Source organism: Solea solea, assembly GCF_958295425.1.
Source record: "Solea solea chromosome 17 unlocalized genomic scaffold, fSolSol10.1 SUPER_17_unloc_1, whole genome shotgun sequence".
NCBI lineage: Eukaryota > Metazoa > Chordata > Actinopteri > Pleuronectiformes > Soleidae > Solea > Solea solea.
In genome coordinates, this window is record NW_026704018.1 from 135,610 (window position 1) to 153,308 (window position 17,699).

The 17,699-nt window shown below is 39.2% G+C and overlaps 2 protein-coding genes across 2 annotated transcripts in view; both read right to left on the minus strand.

Moving 5' to 3' along the window:
* Positions 1-17,699, minus strand: part of LOC131449257 (NACHT, LRR and PYD domains-containing protein 12-like) — a 107,069-nt gene that overhangs the window by 79,616 nt on the left and 9,754 nt on the right. The window contains exons 7-8 of the mRNA XM_058622101.1: positions 16,199-16,388; positions 14,284-16,114 (exon numbers count right to left, since the gene is read on the minus strand). Of these exons, the coding sequence (XP_058478084.1) occupies positions 14,284-16,114; positions 16,199-16,388 (2,021 nt within the window). The remainder of the gene's footprint in view (positions 1-14,283; positions 16,115-16,198; positions 16,389-17,699) is intronic.
* Positions 3,444-5,951, minus strand: LOC131449259 (stonustoxin subunit alpha-like). The gene is made up of 2 exons (XM_058622105.1): positions 4,149-5,951; positions 3,444-4,068 (listed from the first exon to the last, which is right to left on the minus strand). The coding sequence occupies exons 1-2, from the start codon at positions 4,192-4,194 to the stop codon at positions 3,542-3,544; spliced, it is 573 nt and encodes a 190-aa protein (XP_058478088.1). The 5' UTR covers positions 4,195-5,951; the 3' UTR covers positions 3,444-3,541.

The following is a 17,699-nucleotide window of genomic DNA, read 5'->3' on the forward strand; positions in this document are numbered from 1 at the left end:
CCCATCTTTCACAGCTTTATTAATAATCCTTCCTTCCACATCATATCATATGCTTTCTCAATATCAAAAAACACTGCCACGACTGCTTCTTTATTTGCCTGTGCCTTTCTTATCTCTGTCTCTAGCCTTATCACTGCATCCATTGTGTTAATCTTTCTGTTATCATCCTTTCCATTATTTTGCACAGATTTGATGTTAAGGCTATTGGCCTGTAACTAGTGGGTTGTGTGGGATCCTTACTGGGTGTTCTTATGGGGACCACTACTGCTTCTTTCCAGGCACCTTGTTGTACAATAGCAGCAACTTTAATAATGCTCTCTCCCCTAGTTGTTTTAGCATTATATTGCATATCTTATCTTTCCCTGGGGAGGTTAGTCTTGATTTATTTATTGCCCTCGTCATTTCTGCCATAGTGAATGGTTCGTCAGTTGTTTCTCCTGTTTCTTCCCTCCTGTCTAGCACACCTGGATACTGATTCATTGTTTTCTCTCTCCTCCTCCTCCTCCTCCCCTCTTCTGATAGATTTTCAATGCCATGTACTCTTGCAAATGACTTTGCCATCATTTCTGTCTTATCCCTGTTAGAAATTGCAGTCTCCTCCCCACACGTCATGACCGGATAATCCCATATCTTTCTATCTCCCCCCATCTTTTTTATCATTCCCCATACTTCTCCTACAGGTGTCGTTCTTCCTATTTTTTCACATAATTCTCTCCAGCTTGCCCTCTTGGCCTGGCGTATTGTTCTTGTCACTACTGTCTGTGCCTTCTTATATTGGACTAGCTGCTGCACGCTATGGGTTTTTTTGAGTTGTTTCAATTCTCTGTTTCTTTTTTTAACAGCTTGACGACATTCTTCTGTCCACCACGGTACCAGTTTCCTATTTATCTTGCTCTTACTCTGGGGGATGGCTCCTTCTGCTGACCTTAAAATTCCTGAGGTTATGTTCTCATTTACACCATATTATTTTTTGACTGTTTTGCCCGCACTGTAAACCCAGATTTTGTTTCTAATTAAACTTCTGAGTGATCATGACTTATTCTTTTATGTTTAGTAAAAACCTGCTATCATTATGAAACAACATTAGTTGTTTGTACTATTTAGCTGAAATAATAATTGCACTAATCAGGTTTGGACACCTGGCGGGACGAGCAGGCATCGGCAGCAGACGGTACCCTAACTTGGAAGCAACTTGACTCCAAGTGGAACGGTTAGTATGATAAGTAACTGTTAGCCTAGTTATCTTTGTGGGAATTTTTAATACTCGAAAGCTTGTGGATTATTTGTTGGCGCTAAAAGTGAAGCTTCGCACCATCTATGATCAAAGAATGTCCAACAGACAGAAACAGAGACACACAACTGTCATGGAATGATAAAATAATATGTAAAACATAAAATATATAATAAAATGTATTAAAGAAATGATTTATACTAATAATTATATATTATCTATAAATACATGAAAGAACATTATTACCAAAATAAAATATAATAAAAAATAAGACACAAATAAATACAAAATTAAACTAATTAGCAAAAAAATATAATAAAAGGAAATTGAGGCATTGAAAATAAAAGATTGAATATGTACACCAAACCACAATTAGATGATTGATTTGCTCTCTGCTTACTGTTATAGGGGTCCTCGTCTCCATTGAATTGCTTGATTTGCTAAAATGATTCTAGATAAATAATCAATAGATCTGTCATAGGATTATTTCCTATAGAATGAAAACCAACATTGCATTTCTTCATGTAATAATCTACCATCAATTGTATGATAAATGTGATGAGTCATGTAAAATACTTTGATTAAATGTAGCCTATTATTATCAAAAATGTAGGCAAGGCAACTTTATATAGCACATTTTAGCACAAGGTGATTCAAAGTGCTTTACATAAAATAAGATGAAAATACAACAATTCAACATATAGCATCTGGGACCAAACACAGAAGTAGCACAAATACAGCATGTAACAATGACAGGCTTAAATGATTCCTAGAATCAATCGTGCAATATTGTCCTTGGATCTGTTCTAAGATTCAATTTTTCATTTTAATTTTAGTTTTTTTTTTTTTTAGTCTGTACATTTTTAACTTGTTAAGTTATATATATATATTTTTATTTCATTTTTTTCGTGTGACCAGGGAGATGTGCAAAGTAAGAATTTCATTGTGCAGTGTGACGTCTGTCTTAACTGAACATATGACAATAAACCTCTTGAATCCTCTTGAATCCTTGAATCCTTGAAATGATATCAATTCTATACAATTGGCCATGCAGGAAATAAATGAAAGCTATCCATCGATTTGCAAAACAATCAGTTGATAAATGTGGCGTCGGCAGCGAGGCGTCTTGAACTCGTCTGACTCTGGTGTGTGTGTGTGTGTCTGTCACGCCCTGCAGACGAGGAAACGTGTTGTTTGTTTTTATTTAAGTGCAGACAGAGGCTCGTTTACCCGTCGCCCGCTCTCACACGGTTAAAGAGACGCAGGCGTCTGCGTGTGTCTGTGATTGACGTCAGTGACACAAAGTGACCACACGAGGCAGCAGAGGACCAGCAGCTCCTGTGTCCCCGCAGCTAAAATCACTGGTTTTCTCTATGGGCTTTGGTGTGGGAGAGTGAGTGGATGGAGCTGTTAATCTATGACCTAAAAGAGCGTAGACTTAATCTGACATAGATTGTATTAGGTGTCAGTACCTCGTCATCAACACAACAAAGTAGATTAAAGTGATATGATGTGGTTTTTATTGATGTTGAAAATGTCATTCTTCATTAAGCCACAGAAACAGAAACCACAGACACTGATGATGTTTGGAAAGTGCAAAAACCCTCTGAGTGTCATGAGTTTCCTGTCACTGTGGACACGTTCTTCGCTGTCGTTCACAGAGCAGCAGGAGGACAGAGGTCATCCTGAGGTCACGCACACTCAGTTTCATCTGCATCACAGCAGAAACCACACTTCCTCATTCATGGCATAATCTGCTCATGTGTGTTTCATTTTCCATGTGTGTGTGTGTGTGTGCGTAACTCTGAGTGTTGTTCTGCTCACACGCAGCAGGGGGCGCTGTTGTCAGGCAGCATGAAGAGGAGGAGGAGGAGAAGCAGTGCATGCTGGGACAGAAAGGCTCGTCTGTGAGAAGATGATGTTCTTCAGACAGAGAGTCAAACTCTTAACATCTTTATTTACTTTGTTTTCTATTGGATTGAAAACCTTGAATTTTATTTTATATTATTTTGACTTCTTTCTTTTTTATTTTATATAAAGCATTTATTCATTTTTAATTGATTTTACTTTCTGTATCTTTTAATTTCACTTTCAAACATTCACTTTTTGTTATTTTTATCTCAGTGTGTGTGAACCTGTGTGTTTCAGGCTGGTTCTCAGCAGCAGGGGGCGCTCACAGCGCAGGACGGCGGCTCAGTTAATGACAGACATGTTGATTTTTTAAGTCTTTATTTATTGATGGTTTCAACAAAGAATGACTGAGACGAGCTTTGACCTCGTCCACCACTGAAGCTGCTGTCTCTTCATGTCCTACAGAGGACACAGAGACACTGAGGAACCAGGACAGACCCGGAACCCAGGATAAACCGGTTCAGTGAATGTGGTCCTGAAGGTGTGGAGGTGGATCAGTGAGTCAGAGGAGACGCTGTAGAAGGACAGAGTCCCAGCAGGACAGTCCACATACACTGATACTCTGTGAGAGACAGAGGACATGATGGGTGTTCGTGTCCCACAGTGACGGACAGAGTAGCCACGATCATCAGAGCAGATCAGACTCCAGGACTGATCATTACGTCCAAACAAACAGTCAGAACCGATGCCTTTCCTCTTGATTCCTCTGTAACTCAGTGATATATCAACTCTTCCTCTCCACTCGACCTCCCAGTAACAGCGACCAGTCAGACCAGGTCTACACAGCAGCTGAGACCAGAACTTAAATCTGTCTGGATGATCAGGATACGACTGATATTCTGTCACACAGGTCACTTTCCTGTTGTCGTCAGACAGTTTGAGTTTTCTGTTCATTGTGTTTGTCTCCAGTTCCAGTTCACATGAATCTGATGAAGACAACGAGACACAGCTGCAGTTTATTGATGATCAGCTGATATGTTGTTATTTCCTGTAAATCCATACTTACACTTCCTGACACCAGGTTTTAACCTCTGCTCTCCAGCATGGTCCATCCTGGAGGAAGAAACAGTCTGAATGAGTTTCTGTCCAACATGAGTCCAAACTGTTGTCTTAATGACGCACTCTGGTGGACACAATGATGAACTACAAGGACAGGTGTGTTTCAAAGAGAAGACGGTGGCTGTTTCTCAATACTCAAGTATGCAAGTATGTACTTGCTTACTTGGGAAGTATATACTTGAGAAGAACGCTGGGAGTATATACTTGCCAAGTACGGGAGTACACAAGTATGTGGTTGTTTCTCAACACTCAAGTATGCAAGTATGTATGTATTGTTCTGCTGTAGTTCTGCTGTAGTGCTGCAGTGCTGCAGCCTCATTAGCGCCACCTACGGTGTTGATAAATGAACATATGAAATACTTTTAATAAATGCATATATATGTTGTTATTATTTTTACATTTTAAATATTTAACTTCATTTATTAATTTATTTCTATTAAAATATACAACACGAATAATACAATGTGGAAAATAGATATATTACAGCATTGTAGAGTAGTATATATATGTATATATATATGACTTGTACAAATATATACTATTCTACATATCTAATATTTACATATTATATTTAAATACAGATACAATGACCGTGCGACTTTAATATAAATCTAACATTCAAAGTTAAAATAAATAAAACATTAACAATATACAAACTTTTAAACTGTCAGGTCAAAACGTTTCCATTAAAAACAAAATAACACGTCAACAACAAATCTATGGATCACACCGAGCATCTAATGACAGCGACGTCTGAGCCAGCGGATCATTTCATCAGGACAGGCCGAGGTCACGCTGCTCTGTGCCGGGCACAGTGAGCGCCGAGCGTCCGCAGAGGCGGAGCTTATCGTTTTTGTCGTTTTTGTCAGGCTTCCTTCTTCTTATGAACGATAGGTGATGAGTTGATGATGCAGGAGAAGACCCCACTGACACAGGACTTGTACCGAACAAAGGGATTTGATTTAGTCACAAGTCAGGCGTCAGAACCAAGCTCTGCAGCAGCTCGGGAGAATGTGTTCTTGCCGAATCTCCGAACAATTCTGCCTCAGAAAAGCAAAACTAACCTTATATAGATTTTCTAGCATTTTTTTCAGTATATAAAACGTCCGTTTGTCACAAATTTAAATGTGGGAGTTGCCGAAAGCCTCCTGACGCTCACAAACCAAAAATTGTATCTCTATCATCAACCGTTCTTGAAATATGACAACTTTAAAACATGCTGTTTTCTCTGCTTTCTCTGCTGATTTTGGAGAGATAGAGACAGGCGTGTGTGTGCGTGTGTGTGCGCGTGTGTAAGGAGCAGAGGGGACTTTGGGAGGGGCTTGTCAGTCTCTCTGTATTCTTCCACCCAAAACTTTGACGTCTAACTCCTCCCACAGTTTTGAGAAAACCCCCACACGTTATATCAAAACGTGCGGCTCGACCGGGACTTGTGTTATATGACTATTACTAAGCGTTTCAAGTAACCATGGCGACAAAAATCACAAAAAACTGCCATATAACTTCCACATGCCGTGGATTTTCTAGCAAGTACGCACAAGTACGCACAAGTATGGATATTGAGAAACGGCCGGTGTCTGCAGAACCGGAGACCACAGTTTCAGGAGGCTACGCATTTACTCAACAGCGCCACCACGTGGACAACACAGAAGACAACTTCTGTTTATACATTTGAAACCCACCACGAGTAAACCAGCAACAAGTTGGCCCAGCACAAACCAAGTAAACAAAGAAAATAGATAAAATAGAGGGATTTCATTTGTATTTTTTACAGTGTTTCAAATCGCAGTATTGTGGGTCTAAAAACCATAAACTTTGTATTTGAATTACGGTTGTTTGATCGCTTGCTTGAATCGATACCTAGTTTCCAGTGCTTTCGTGGTTTTTTCAGCTGCGCGTCACAGAGGAAACACATGGCTACTTATGCAGCTGCTGCTGCGGAGGCTCGTCGCTGTTACTGCTGCTTCCAAAACTTGTGTGTTTTCACCGTTGAATGAAGAATGAAGAACAACTTGATTGTAGCTGTTAGATGACGAACATCTCGTACACAACTCACGACAAACACCACAGAATAAAGACATCTTTACTTTAGTTTGACCGTAGACTGTTTGAAGTGGACCAGGACTGTTCTGTACCCAGTACCAGGACTTCTCACATGATGCTGCTACTCTGTGCAGATGATCTGTCCAGTTCATGGTTCTGGTCGTTTCTCAGGCTGAACTACGTGACATTCACTCGTTCTCACCAGAGTCTAGTGTTTGTTTCTAGTTTATTGTCAAACAAGAACAATATCTATCAGGCAGATGATCTGCTGTGGCGCCCCCTAAAGGGAGGAGCCAGAAGACGGAGAAGAACAACAGGTGTTTAAAAAGTGTCACTAATGTTTGGTTATACTCACTGACAGAGGAAAACATAATAACAGGACATCTTCAACCTGAACCTGCTGACAAGTTTGAATACTGCTGATGAACATGAAGAGGAAGGAGGAGGAGGAGGAAGAGGAGAATACCTGAGAGTGTCCAGTCTCCAGTGAGGACTCTTCAGTCCAGCAGACAGCAGTTTCTCTCCTGAGTCTCCTGGATGATTGTAGCTCAGGTCCAGTTCTCTCAGATGGGAGGGGTTGGAGTTCAGAGCTGAGGTCAGAGAAGAACATCCTTCCTCTGAGACCAGACAACCTGACAGACTAGAGTTAAGAAGATATGATGAACTCAGTGATTCAGAAAAAACATCTTCATCAACAAGAACCTTAAGAAGCAAAGAGTCTGAGTCAGAGTTCTGACCTGAGAGTCTCCAGAGAACAGTGAGGACTCTTCAGTCCATCACACAGCAGCTTCACTCCTGGATCCTGCAGGTCGTTGTTACTCAGGTCCACGTGTCTCAGACGAGAGGACACAGAGCTGAGGACTGAGGACAGAGCTTCACAGCTTCTCTCTGAGAGTTTACAGCCACTCATTCTGAGGAGGAGTTCAAGAAAATCTATTCACATATGTAATTAAAAAAATAATCAGGGACAGGTGAGGAGCGAGAGAAGGGTATCAAGGAGAAACTGCGAGCTTTCAGAAGGCAGTCCCCATCCTCTCCAGAAGAAGTATAAGCTTTGACTGATTTTTGAAGAGTTGGAAAGCTAAACAGAACGTGCTATATTCACCACATGATGAGAATATTTATGGGTCAATGACATGACGGCTAATTATACTGTCCAACTGCATTTTTTCTTGTTAAAAATATATTCGAGAAAAATATATTCAAAAATCATTAGGCATTTCATTTGTATTGCTACGGAAAGTGTAAAAATATCATGTGGTGTGACCGTCCAGTCATGAATCCAGTTTTGGACATTTATTTAAAATGAATCTTAATCTATTCAAATGTATTTTCTGCCCTATGTGGCATAAATTCTAAAGTGTTTTGTAACCTCATGTGAAATTACAGTGATCTTGTAATGACATTTCCCTCTTATTTACGTTTATTAAGTAAACTTTGTCCGAGTATGTCCATTTTATGAAATATCATGTGGTGCGACCATGAAGAAACCACCATTTTTTGGAACTTTCATTTTCAAAGCCACCCCAAGACAGGAAGTTACATCACAAACAACTTTGCAGAGGACCCACAGAATCAGTTAGCAGGTTTGTAACTCTCTCTCATCTTTTAAAATAACTGCTTTTAAAATGGCTGGTAGATAGTTTCCAAATATGGATGTCATGTGGTATGATCTCAAAAACACAATAAATATTGATTTATTTTTACAAATTCATAATTTGATACCAACTTTTGTTTAGGTGTCCAATGCTATGCCTGTAAATGTTGATTGAATATGAAATATCATGTGGTGCGACCAAATATCTTGTGGTGCGACCAAATATCATGTGGTGCGACCATTGCAGCTAGCTTTCAATGAGTTGTAGACTTATTTTAAAGGAAGTTTTGTGTTTTAATATCATTTTGATGGTTTATATATTTAAAAGGTAGTAAATTGTTATAATATTTAAAAGATAAAATTGTGCTTTTTCTTAATTTTTCATACAATTCAGAAGCAATGCTTTATGTTAAATCCTTATTGATAACATTGGCACAAAAAAATAAAGAACAAATATTTGTAACATGTCATGTTGCCATTATGTCTTTCTAAAGTTTAAAAAAAAAAATCCATTTCATTAGATGCCGCTCTCAAGCAGTGAAGACCGTGGGCCACAGGCAGCGTGTGAACTCTGACCCTGGGTACCTTGCAAGGAGAACAGTAAGGTTTATGTAAAAGCTAAAAAAAACTTTGTATTAAAAAGCAACTTGAATTACATGAAGTTATATTGTGTGGAGGGGATTTAAAATATAATACACATTTTAATTGAAATGTCAGTCTGCTGTATCTGAAAAAAGCCAAACTGTATACACTGTAGCTTGACACAATACTAAATTTGTTTCAGCTACCAGAGAAGAAAGCAGCAGGGAAAGATTCCTTATGTAGGGAGGTATCGTGCTTTTGCAAACATGCCAAAATGAAAATATGCTCATGTTACCAGCCTGTAAAAGTTGACATGCGGAACACCACATCCAACATGGAGGAGGCCTCAACCTCACAGTCACAGAAGGGGGAAAGTGATCAGGGTTTATGTTTTGTGATTGTAACATACGATGAACTTCCATATGTAGGCCAAGTTCTTGAGGTTGTGGGAGAAGATATCAGGGTCAATGCTATGCGTACAGATCCTGTTGATCAGTAGTTTAACAAAGACATATACGAAGGTTAACATATAACAAAAGAGCTTTGATGATGCATTTTGATGACAACAGTGCTTTGATACCAACTATAACAATAAATAGATAAAAAGAGTTACAGTTTTGCCTGCTGGAAGGTTTTACAGTCAGGGAGTAAGAACTTATTCACGTGAATAAAAGCTCCAGATGCCATATTCTACTATAAGAAAGATGTCATAGCAGTCATCTCTGAACCTGAGCCAACAACTTCTCGCTGTTCTAAATTGAGAAGCCAAGACTGGAAAAAGTTTAAAAGTTCCTGGGGTTAAGGAAATACCTAAACCATATCTCCAACATTTATATAAGAATGAGGAGGATGGTATGAATAGTTAGATGTCTTCAAGTTTGATGTGTCTGAGTTCATCTTGTTCCTTACTGATTTGTGAAATGTTTACAAAAATATACATGAATGTACCGTTCACTTCAACACAGTGTTTGTAAAAGAATGGCAATGAAAGTTAATGTGTTAACCAAAATGAAATGAAAAGTGTTGAAAGGAGATGTTTGTCTTCAATATTTAAATTAATAAAATCTGTTTTAAACAAATGATTGTCTCTTATTCTATTGATTTGTAAGAGATTTAAGCTGGTTTCATCATTTGGTGCGACCACCCATCATGTGGCGCGACCATTAATAGCAATAACTGTAGCAAAATAAAAAAAGTGATACCTTCTTTCTGTGGCAGAAACTTATTCACTGATGGGGTAAGATGAAGTTAGTGGGATTTTGTTTACATTTTCATTATTTTTATGCATTTTACAGGAAAAATTAGCACGCAAACTACATGCAAAACGGTGACCGTGACTTTAGAGGAATGAGGATTATATCAGTATGTATGACAATTCAACAGAAATCCAAATAATTAGTTTCTAGACACATCATTTTACTAAGAACTTGTGAAAAAAGGGTAAATATGTTGATTAAATAAATACATTTTTAAGATGATTGATGGTCGCACCACATGACATTTTGGAGGGTAACGACCAATTCATTTACGTGAAAAACCACCAAAATATCGTAATTCAAGATTTTAACATGTATGCATGTACACATGACATTGTAAAGCTTTGACCAATTGCAATAGAAATTCATATTTATCATATTTTTAAATTTACCTGTTAAAAAACCTTATATGTCATTGACCCACATACAGGCGAGGGTTGCTGTATAAGGACACATTTTCTGTGGAATGAACAGAGACCTTTTCTTTTCTTTTTTAGAGCGCCATGGTGGGGGCCCTCAGCCCACAGGTGGGAGAGGCTTTCACTCACAGCTAGATATTTTATCTAGCTCAGGCCAGGGTCTTTTCTTAGAGACCCCAGCCTTGGGATCACTCTTTTTGTTTGTCCTTTTTTCTATTTCTTGCTTATGTTTGGTGTTGTTATTTGTTCAGGGAGCAGATCTTTCAATTTTCATCTTGTTAAGTTTGTTGGTACACTTACAAGTAAATAAGTATGGCTAGTGACAAATGAAAATTCATTTCGTTTAATGTCAATGGGCTGTTGAATCCAGTTAAACGTAGTAAAATCCTATCTAAAGTGAGAACAGAACAAGCCCATGTGGTTTATTTACAAGAGACCCATTTGACAGACAAGGAGCATATAAAGCTAAAGAAAAAGGGCTTTACAAATCTGTTTTTTTCTTCATACAAATCAGGGCATAGAAGAGGAGTTGCTATTCTCATTTCAAACAAGCTACATTTTGAAAAACTATTCGAAATGGGTGATAAAGAGGGCACGTTTATTTTAAGTAAGGGGTAAGATAGATGGGAATCCAATTACCTTACTGAATGTCTATGCACCCCCAGGGAGTGACATTAGTTTCTTCCAAAAAATAACCAATATCATGGTAACTGAAACAGAAGGCCTCTTGATCTGTGGAGGGGATCTAAATATACATCTGCAGCCAAAGTTGGACTCATCTTGTGGAAAAACCCAGGATAGGAAGTCCTTATATAAGAAAGTAAACACACTATTTGAGGAGGTGGGCTTGATTGATATATGGCGAGATTTTTTCCCTAACAGAAGGGATTACACTTACTACTCTGCTTCTCACTCTCTCTATACAAGAATAGATTATTTCATAGCATTTGGGAAGGATAAAGATAAAATACATACTTGTGGAATCGGGACAATAGATCTAAGTGACCATGCACCAGTATACTTATACGCTGATTTTGGCCTGCGATCAAAAAATAATACATGGAAATTGAATTCCAGTCTGTTGAATGATCTGTCTTTTAAGGCACAAATTAAATCAGAAATGTGTCTCTTCTTAGAATTCAATGATACTGGAGAGGTTTCACCTCCCATGTTATGGGATACTCTGAAGGCTGCTCTGAGAGGGAAAATTATAGCAATATCGTCATTTAAGAAAAAAAATAGGAATAAAAAGTTAGAGGATTTAAAAAACAAGCTAAAGGTACTAGAAGGAAAACATAAATTAGATTTGGCACAGAAAACATTGAGAGAAATTAGACACACCAGGAATGAAATTAATAATTTGGCCACACAAGAAATCGAGAAAAATTTAATGTTTCTGAAACAGAAACACTACGAAAGTGGCTCCAAATCTATGAAAGTATTGGCATGGAAATTGAAAAAAAGGATAGCCGAAAATACAATTCATAAAAATAGGGATCCAAGGACAAAAGCGATAAAAAATAAACTAAATAAAATTCAGGAAGCTTTTGAAGTGTTTTACAAAACCTTATATTCTGAAGTCCCAGGTGGGAGTGTGGCCCAAATTGACAGCTTCCTGAATTCCCTAGATTTACCCACTCTCGATGAAAATCAAAATAAAATGATGACTGCGGATATAACTGAAGAAGAATTAAAAGTTGCAATTGGTAGACTTAAATTAAGCAAATCACCAGGATCTGATGGCTACACGGCAGAGTGGTACAAGGAATTTAAAAAAGAACTAATACCTGTTTTACTTCCTACTCTGAATTGGGCTTTAAAAAATGCGCAAATGCCACCCAGCTGGAAGGAGGCAATAATTTCAGCCATACCAAAAGAAGGCAAGGATAAAGTGGAGTGTGGCTCTTTTAGGCCAATCTCTGTTCTTAATGTGGACTATAAATTATTTACTTCTGTTATGGCCAAACGATTAGAAGAATTCCTGCCGACACTGATACATAATGATCAGACAGGTTTCATACACCAACGCCAAACACAAGACAATATACCAAAGACACTACATATTATGGATCATATACAAAGAAATCAAACTGAAGCAATTGTGATGAGCGTAGATGCTGAAAAGTCCTTTGATTCGGTTAACTGGATTTTTCTGTGTTGCATAGAATTGGCTTCCACGATACAATTATTAAAACCATACAGGCACTATATGACAAACCTACCGCCAGGGTCAAGGTCAATGGATATTTGTCAAATAGTTTTACCCTAGAAAGGGGCAGCAGACAGGGCTGTGCATGGTCACCACTGCTCTTCGCATTATATTTGGAACCACTAGCTCAGTACATCAGACAAAGAGAAGATATTAAGGGAATCATTATTAAAGGGACGGAATATAAATTGGCCTGTTATGCAGACGATATTTTGATATACCTTGCGCAACCAACTCACTCTCTGCCTAAATTGATGCAAGCATTTGAACAATATGGCCAATTATCTGGGTACAAAATCAACATGAGTAAAACCCAAATACTCTCATATAACTACTGCCCACCAAGAGAAATCAAAAGTAGCTACCCCTTGACATGGCAAACAGAGTCCTTTAAATACTTAGACATCAACCTACCAAAAGATCTTACAAAATTATCGGAATATAACTACTCACCCATACATAAAAAAAAAAAGGATGATATAGCAAGATGGAACTTAATTCCCTTCTTTAGCCTTAGTTCAAGAATTGACTCTATTAAAATGATTATATTGCCAAGACTCTTATATTTATTTCAAACATTGCCAATAGAGATTAACCAAAACCAATTTAACGAGTGGGACAAACTGCTATCCAGGTATATAGCAGTTCGCCTCAAAACCTTACAGCTGGTTAAACAAAAAGGAGGATGGGGCTTGCCTTATTTTAGATATTATTATTTTGCAGCGCAGATGAGAGCAGTGGTATGCTGGTGCAACCCGTCATATACAGCTCAATGGAAAAGCATTGAGGAAAAAATGCCCTCCATCCCCATACAGGCAATTTTAGCTGATAATAACTTGCAAACCCACATAAATAACATTGATAATCCATGGGTGGCGTGGACCCTTAAAGTATGGAAAATTATTATAAAAGAACATAAACTTGAAAATGATATTTTGGCTCTTAAATGGTGTGCTTATCATTGGGATTTTAGACCTAATAAATTGGATTCTAGATTTAAGGACTGGATAGCTAACGGTATAACAGCCTTATGTAGAGTAATGAAAGATGGAAAGTTACTCAGTTTTGAAACGCTTAAAAGGACACATGTTTTAGAAAAACAAGACTTTCATAGATACCTGCAGTTACGGCATTACGTCAATACAAAGATGAAAAATCTAACAAAGATAAACACATGTCTAATTCAATTATTTACAAAAGCCTACGATTCGGAAGCTATTATTAAAACTGTGTCATGCTTATATAAGGGTCTGTCTAATGTGAAATCTCACTCTACTTCATATATTAAAATAAAATGGGAGAAGGAAGGAGGATAAATATATCTGAGGAAGAATGGACAACAATTTGGAGGTATCAATGGAGATGTACCAGCTCACAGAAGTGGAGGGAATTTGGATGGAAACGCTTGATTAGGTACTTTATTACACCTTCTCAGAAGTCTCACTATGATGATAATTCCCCTGTCTGCTGGAGGAACTGTGGATATCTAACTTGTACATAGTTGCTAATGTGTGTTTTTCCATTTTTCATTGTTTGTTTTTTTTGTCTAGGCATTTAGAGCAGACAACAGATGTGAGATGTATGCATGTATGTTTTGCCGGATGTGAATGTCTGTTTCTGAATGTCAATAAAAAATCAATTATAAAAAAATAAAATAAAAAAATAATCAGAGTAGAATTGTCCAAATAAATCAGCTGAGCACCAACCTGAGAGTCTCCAGAGAACAGTGAGGACTCTTCAGTCCATCACACAGCAGCTTCACTCCTGGATCCTGCAGGTCGTTGTTACTCAGGTCCACGTGTCTCAGACGAGAGGACACAGAGCTGAGGACTGAGGACAGAGCTCCACAGCTTCTTTTTGAGAGGTTACAGCCACTCAGTCTGAGGTAGAAAACAGTGATGAACAAAAGGTTAAACATGTTTGTCTTGTGCTCTTTAGAATATGTCTTATTAATATTTATATACTGATCCACGTACAGAGCTTTGGTGGAGACTTTGACCACCGGCAGCAGCTTCAGAAGAGCCTCCTCTGAAGCAGAGTATTTCTTCAGGTCAAACTCTTCCAGATCTTTTCCTGATGACAGTAAGATGAAGACCAGAGCTGACCACTGAGCAGGAGACAGTGTCTTTGTGGACAGGCGTCCTGATGTGAGGGACTCTTGGATCTCCTCCACAAGAGAACGATGGTTCAGTTCATTCAGACAGTGGAACAGGTTGATGCTTCTCTCTGCTGACAGATTCTCACTGATCTTCTTCGTGATGTACTCAACTGTTTTCTGATTGGTCTGTGAACCACTTCCTGTTTGTTTCAGTAGACCTCTTAAGAGCTTCTGATTGGTCTCCAGTGAAAGACCCAGGAGGAAGCGGAGGGACAAGTCCAGGTGTCCATTTGGACTCAGTAAGGCCTCGTCCACAGCACTCTGGTGCAGATGATTCAGTTCAGGTTTGTTTGTTTGTATGGACCACTGGCGTTTATTTCTAAACAGTCTGGACCACTGGCTCGTTGTTGGTTCTTCTGAAAACAGATTTGTTCCAGAGGTGATGAAGGTCAGATGAACATGAAGAGCAGCCAGAAACTCCTGAACACTCAGATGGACAAAGCAGAAGACCTTGTCCTGGTACATGCCTATCTCCTCTTTAAAGATCTGAGTGAAGACTCCTGAGTAAACTGAAGCTGCTGTGATATCGATGCCACACTCTGTCAGGTCTGATTCATAGAAGATCAGGTTTCCTTTCTGCAGCTGCTCAAAAGCCAGTTTCCCCAGAGACTCAATCATCTTCCTGTTCTCTGGACTCCAGTGTGGATCAGTCTCAGCTCCTCCATCATATTTAACCTTCTTCACTTTGGACTGAACCACCAGGAAGTGGATGTACATCTCAGTCAGGGTCTTGGGCAGTTCTCCTCCATCTCTGGTTTTCAACATGTTCTCCAGAACTGTTGAAGTGATCCAGCAGAAGACTGGGATGTGGCACATGATGTGGAGGCTTCGTGATGTCTGGATGTGGGAGATGATCCTCCTGGCCTGCTTCTCATCTCTGAACCTCTTCCTGAAGTAGTCCTCCTTCTGTGGGTTCGTGAACCCTCTGACCTCTGTCACCATGTCCACACAGTCAGGAGGGATCTGATTGGCTGCTGCAGGTCGCGTGGTTATCCAGAGGCGAGCAGAGGGAAGCAGTTTCCCCCTGATGAGGTTTGTCAGCAGCACGTCCACTGAGGTGGACGCTGTGACGTCAGTCAGGATCTCAGTGTTGTGGAAGTCCAGAGGAAGTCGACACTCGTCCAGACCATCAAAGATGAAGACCACCTTAAAGTCTTCAAACCTGCAGATTCCTGCTTCTTTGGTTTCAGTGAAGAAGTGATGGATGAGTTCCACCAAACTGAACTTCTTCTCTTTCAGCACATTCAGCTCTCTGAAGGTGAAGGGAAACATGAACTGTACGTCCTGGTTGCTTTTGTCTTCAGCCCAGTCCAGAGTGAACTTCTGTGTTAACACTGTTTTCCCAATGCCAGCCACGCCATTTGTCATCACTCTTCTGATTGGTCCGTCTCTTCCCGCTGAGGCTTTAAAGATGTCTTCTTGTCTGATGGATGTTTCTGGTCTGTCTGGTTTCCAGGAAGCTCTTTCAATCTGTCTGACCTCATGTTCTTCATTGACCTCTCCAGTCCCTCCCTCTGTGATGTAGAGCTCTGTGAAGATCTCATTCAGAAGGGTGGGGTTTCCTGCTTTAGCCACGCCCTCAAACAAACACTGGAACTTCTTCTTCAGGTTTGATTTGAGTTCACGTCGACAAGCTGGAGCTCTGATTTCTGACAGAACACAAGAAAATAAATCAGTGAGTGGATCATTGAGAAAATAAGATGTTCTTCCTTTCACATTAAAAGTCCTCTTACTGTCAGCTAGCTTCTCCTGCTTCATCCTCCTTAAGAAGTCCTCTGTGATCTTCAGAAAGGCCTCTCTGCTGCTCCTCTGCTCCTCATCCTCCCTCTGACTCTCTGAGACTTCTGTGTGATCTGTATCCAGAACCTTGTGGATCTTCTTCAGCTCGTTCTTCACAAAGCAGATGATGTTCTCCTCCAGCAGCTGGAACAGAACATGTGAAGTTTAACCTCAGATGATCAGTGACAGAGTGAAGTCCTGCAGGTCCACAGAGCAGCATCCAGACTGTTAGGACCAGGAGCCTCATGTATAAAAGAGTGCGTAGCTTTCATACTAAAAGACGGCGTACGCACAAAATCTATAAAGTACATACGCAAAGAAAATCTCAGATTTATAAGACTGTGCGTACGCCAAGTCCTGCGCACGTTTTCTTTATACATCCCATCAAAGGTGAAACTGAGCGGAGATGAATGAGGAACACACCACGCCCACCCACAAATGAATATACAAATGACTCTAAAACGCCTTCGTCCTGAAGAAAAAGGACAACTGCTGCAGCAAAGAAAGAGGGAAATAAAAGAAAAAGAAGGAAAGTGCACGATCAACTTGTCAATTTATGATGTATAAATCTGTAAAAATAGATTATTTTGATCGTTTTTTTTTTGGAATTAGTGATAAACACAAAGGAACTAAATGTCAGGGTCACAGCGACTGCTCTCATATTAATATTGATGCTTAAAAAACTGGCTGTGCATTGATAGTTGATCCTGTGCATGTTTTTTTCTGGTGTAACATGTATGTTTAGACATGACTGATCCATGTGAGCTGAATTTACAGATTATTTCAACAATCTATAAGTGTCACACGTCATCATCTACACACATTACGCACAAAATAAGCAGACAGAGTTCACGGAGTTACTCCATGTAACCATTCATTACTGTCACTGATTGTGTTGTGGATGCTGCGCCTTTCTCTTCCAATGAAAGGCGCAGCGGTGGCGGAATAACTTTTTCGTAGTTATTTCGTTATCGTGTGGATTAAAATGGGATAAAGAAAATGTTCTACTCAACGTTCAAGTCCCGTTTTCTTACAACAAATGAGTCTGTAACTTTATTATGTGTTTAAAACATTATAGACTGACATGTGTTCATGTGTTCGTCAGCAGCTGTGTTTACATCACTGTGTTACATAAAGAAAATATTCATCTGTGGAAAATTAATTTCAGTAATATGCTCAAAGTAAATAAGTGAGTCTCCCTCTCCTACACAGACACACACACACACACAGGTTTGTAGTGTGTGTGTTCGCTCACAGGATCAGTTTCGTCTTCAGTGTCCTCTCTGATGTTATCCACATATGTTCAAACGTACGTGGTGTATCAGTATTGTTTGTCACAGAAAATTCATGTTTGTCACTGTAGACACATTAATAATATTATTTTCAAACACTGTGATAAGTTTCAGAGCTTAACATTGCAGCGTCTCCACCTGACAAGAGTTTGCGGAGCTCTCG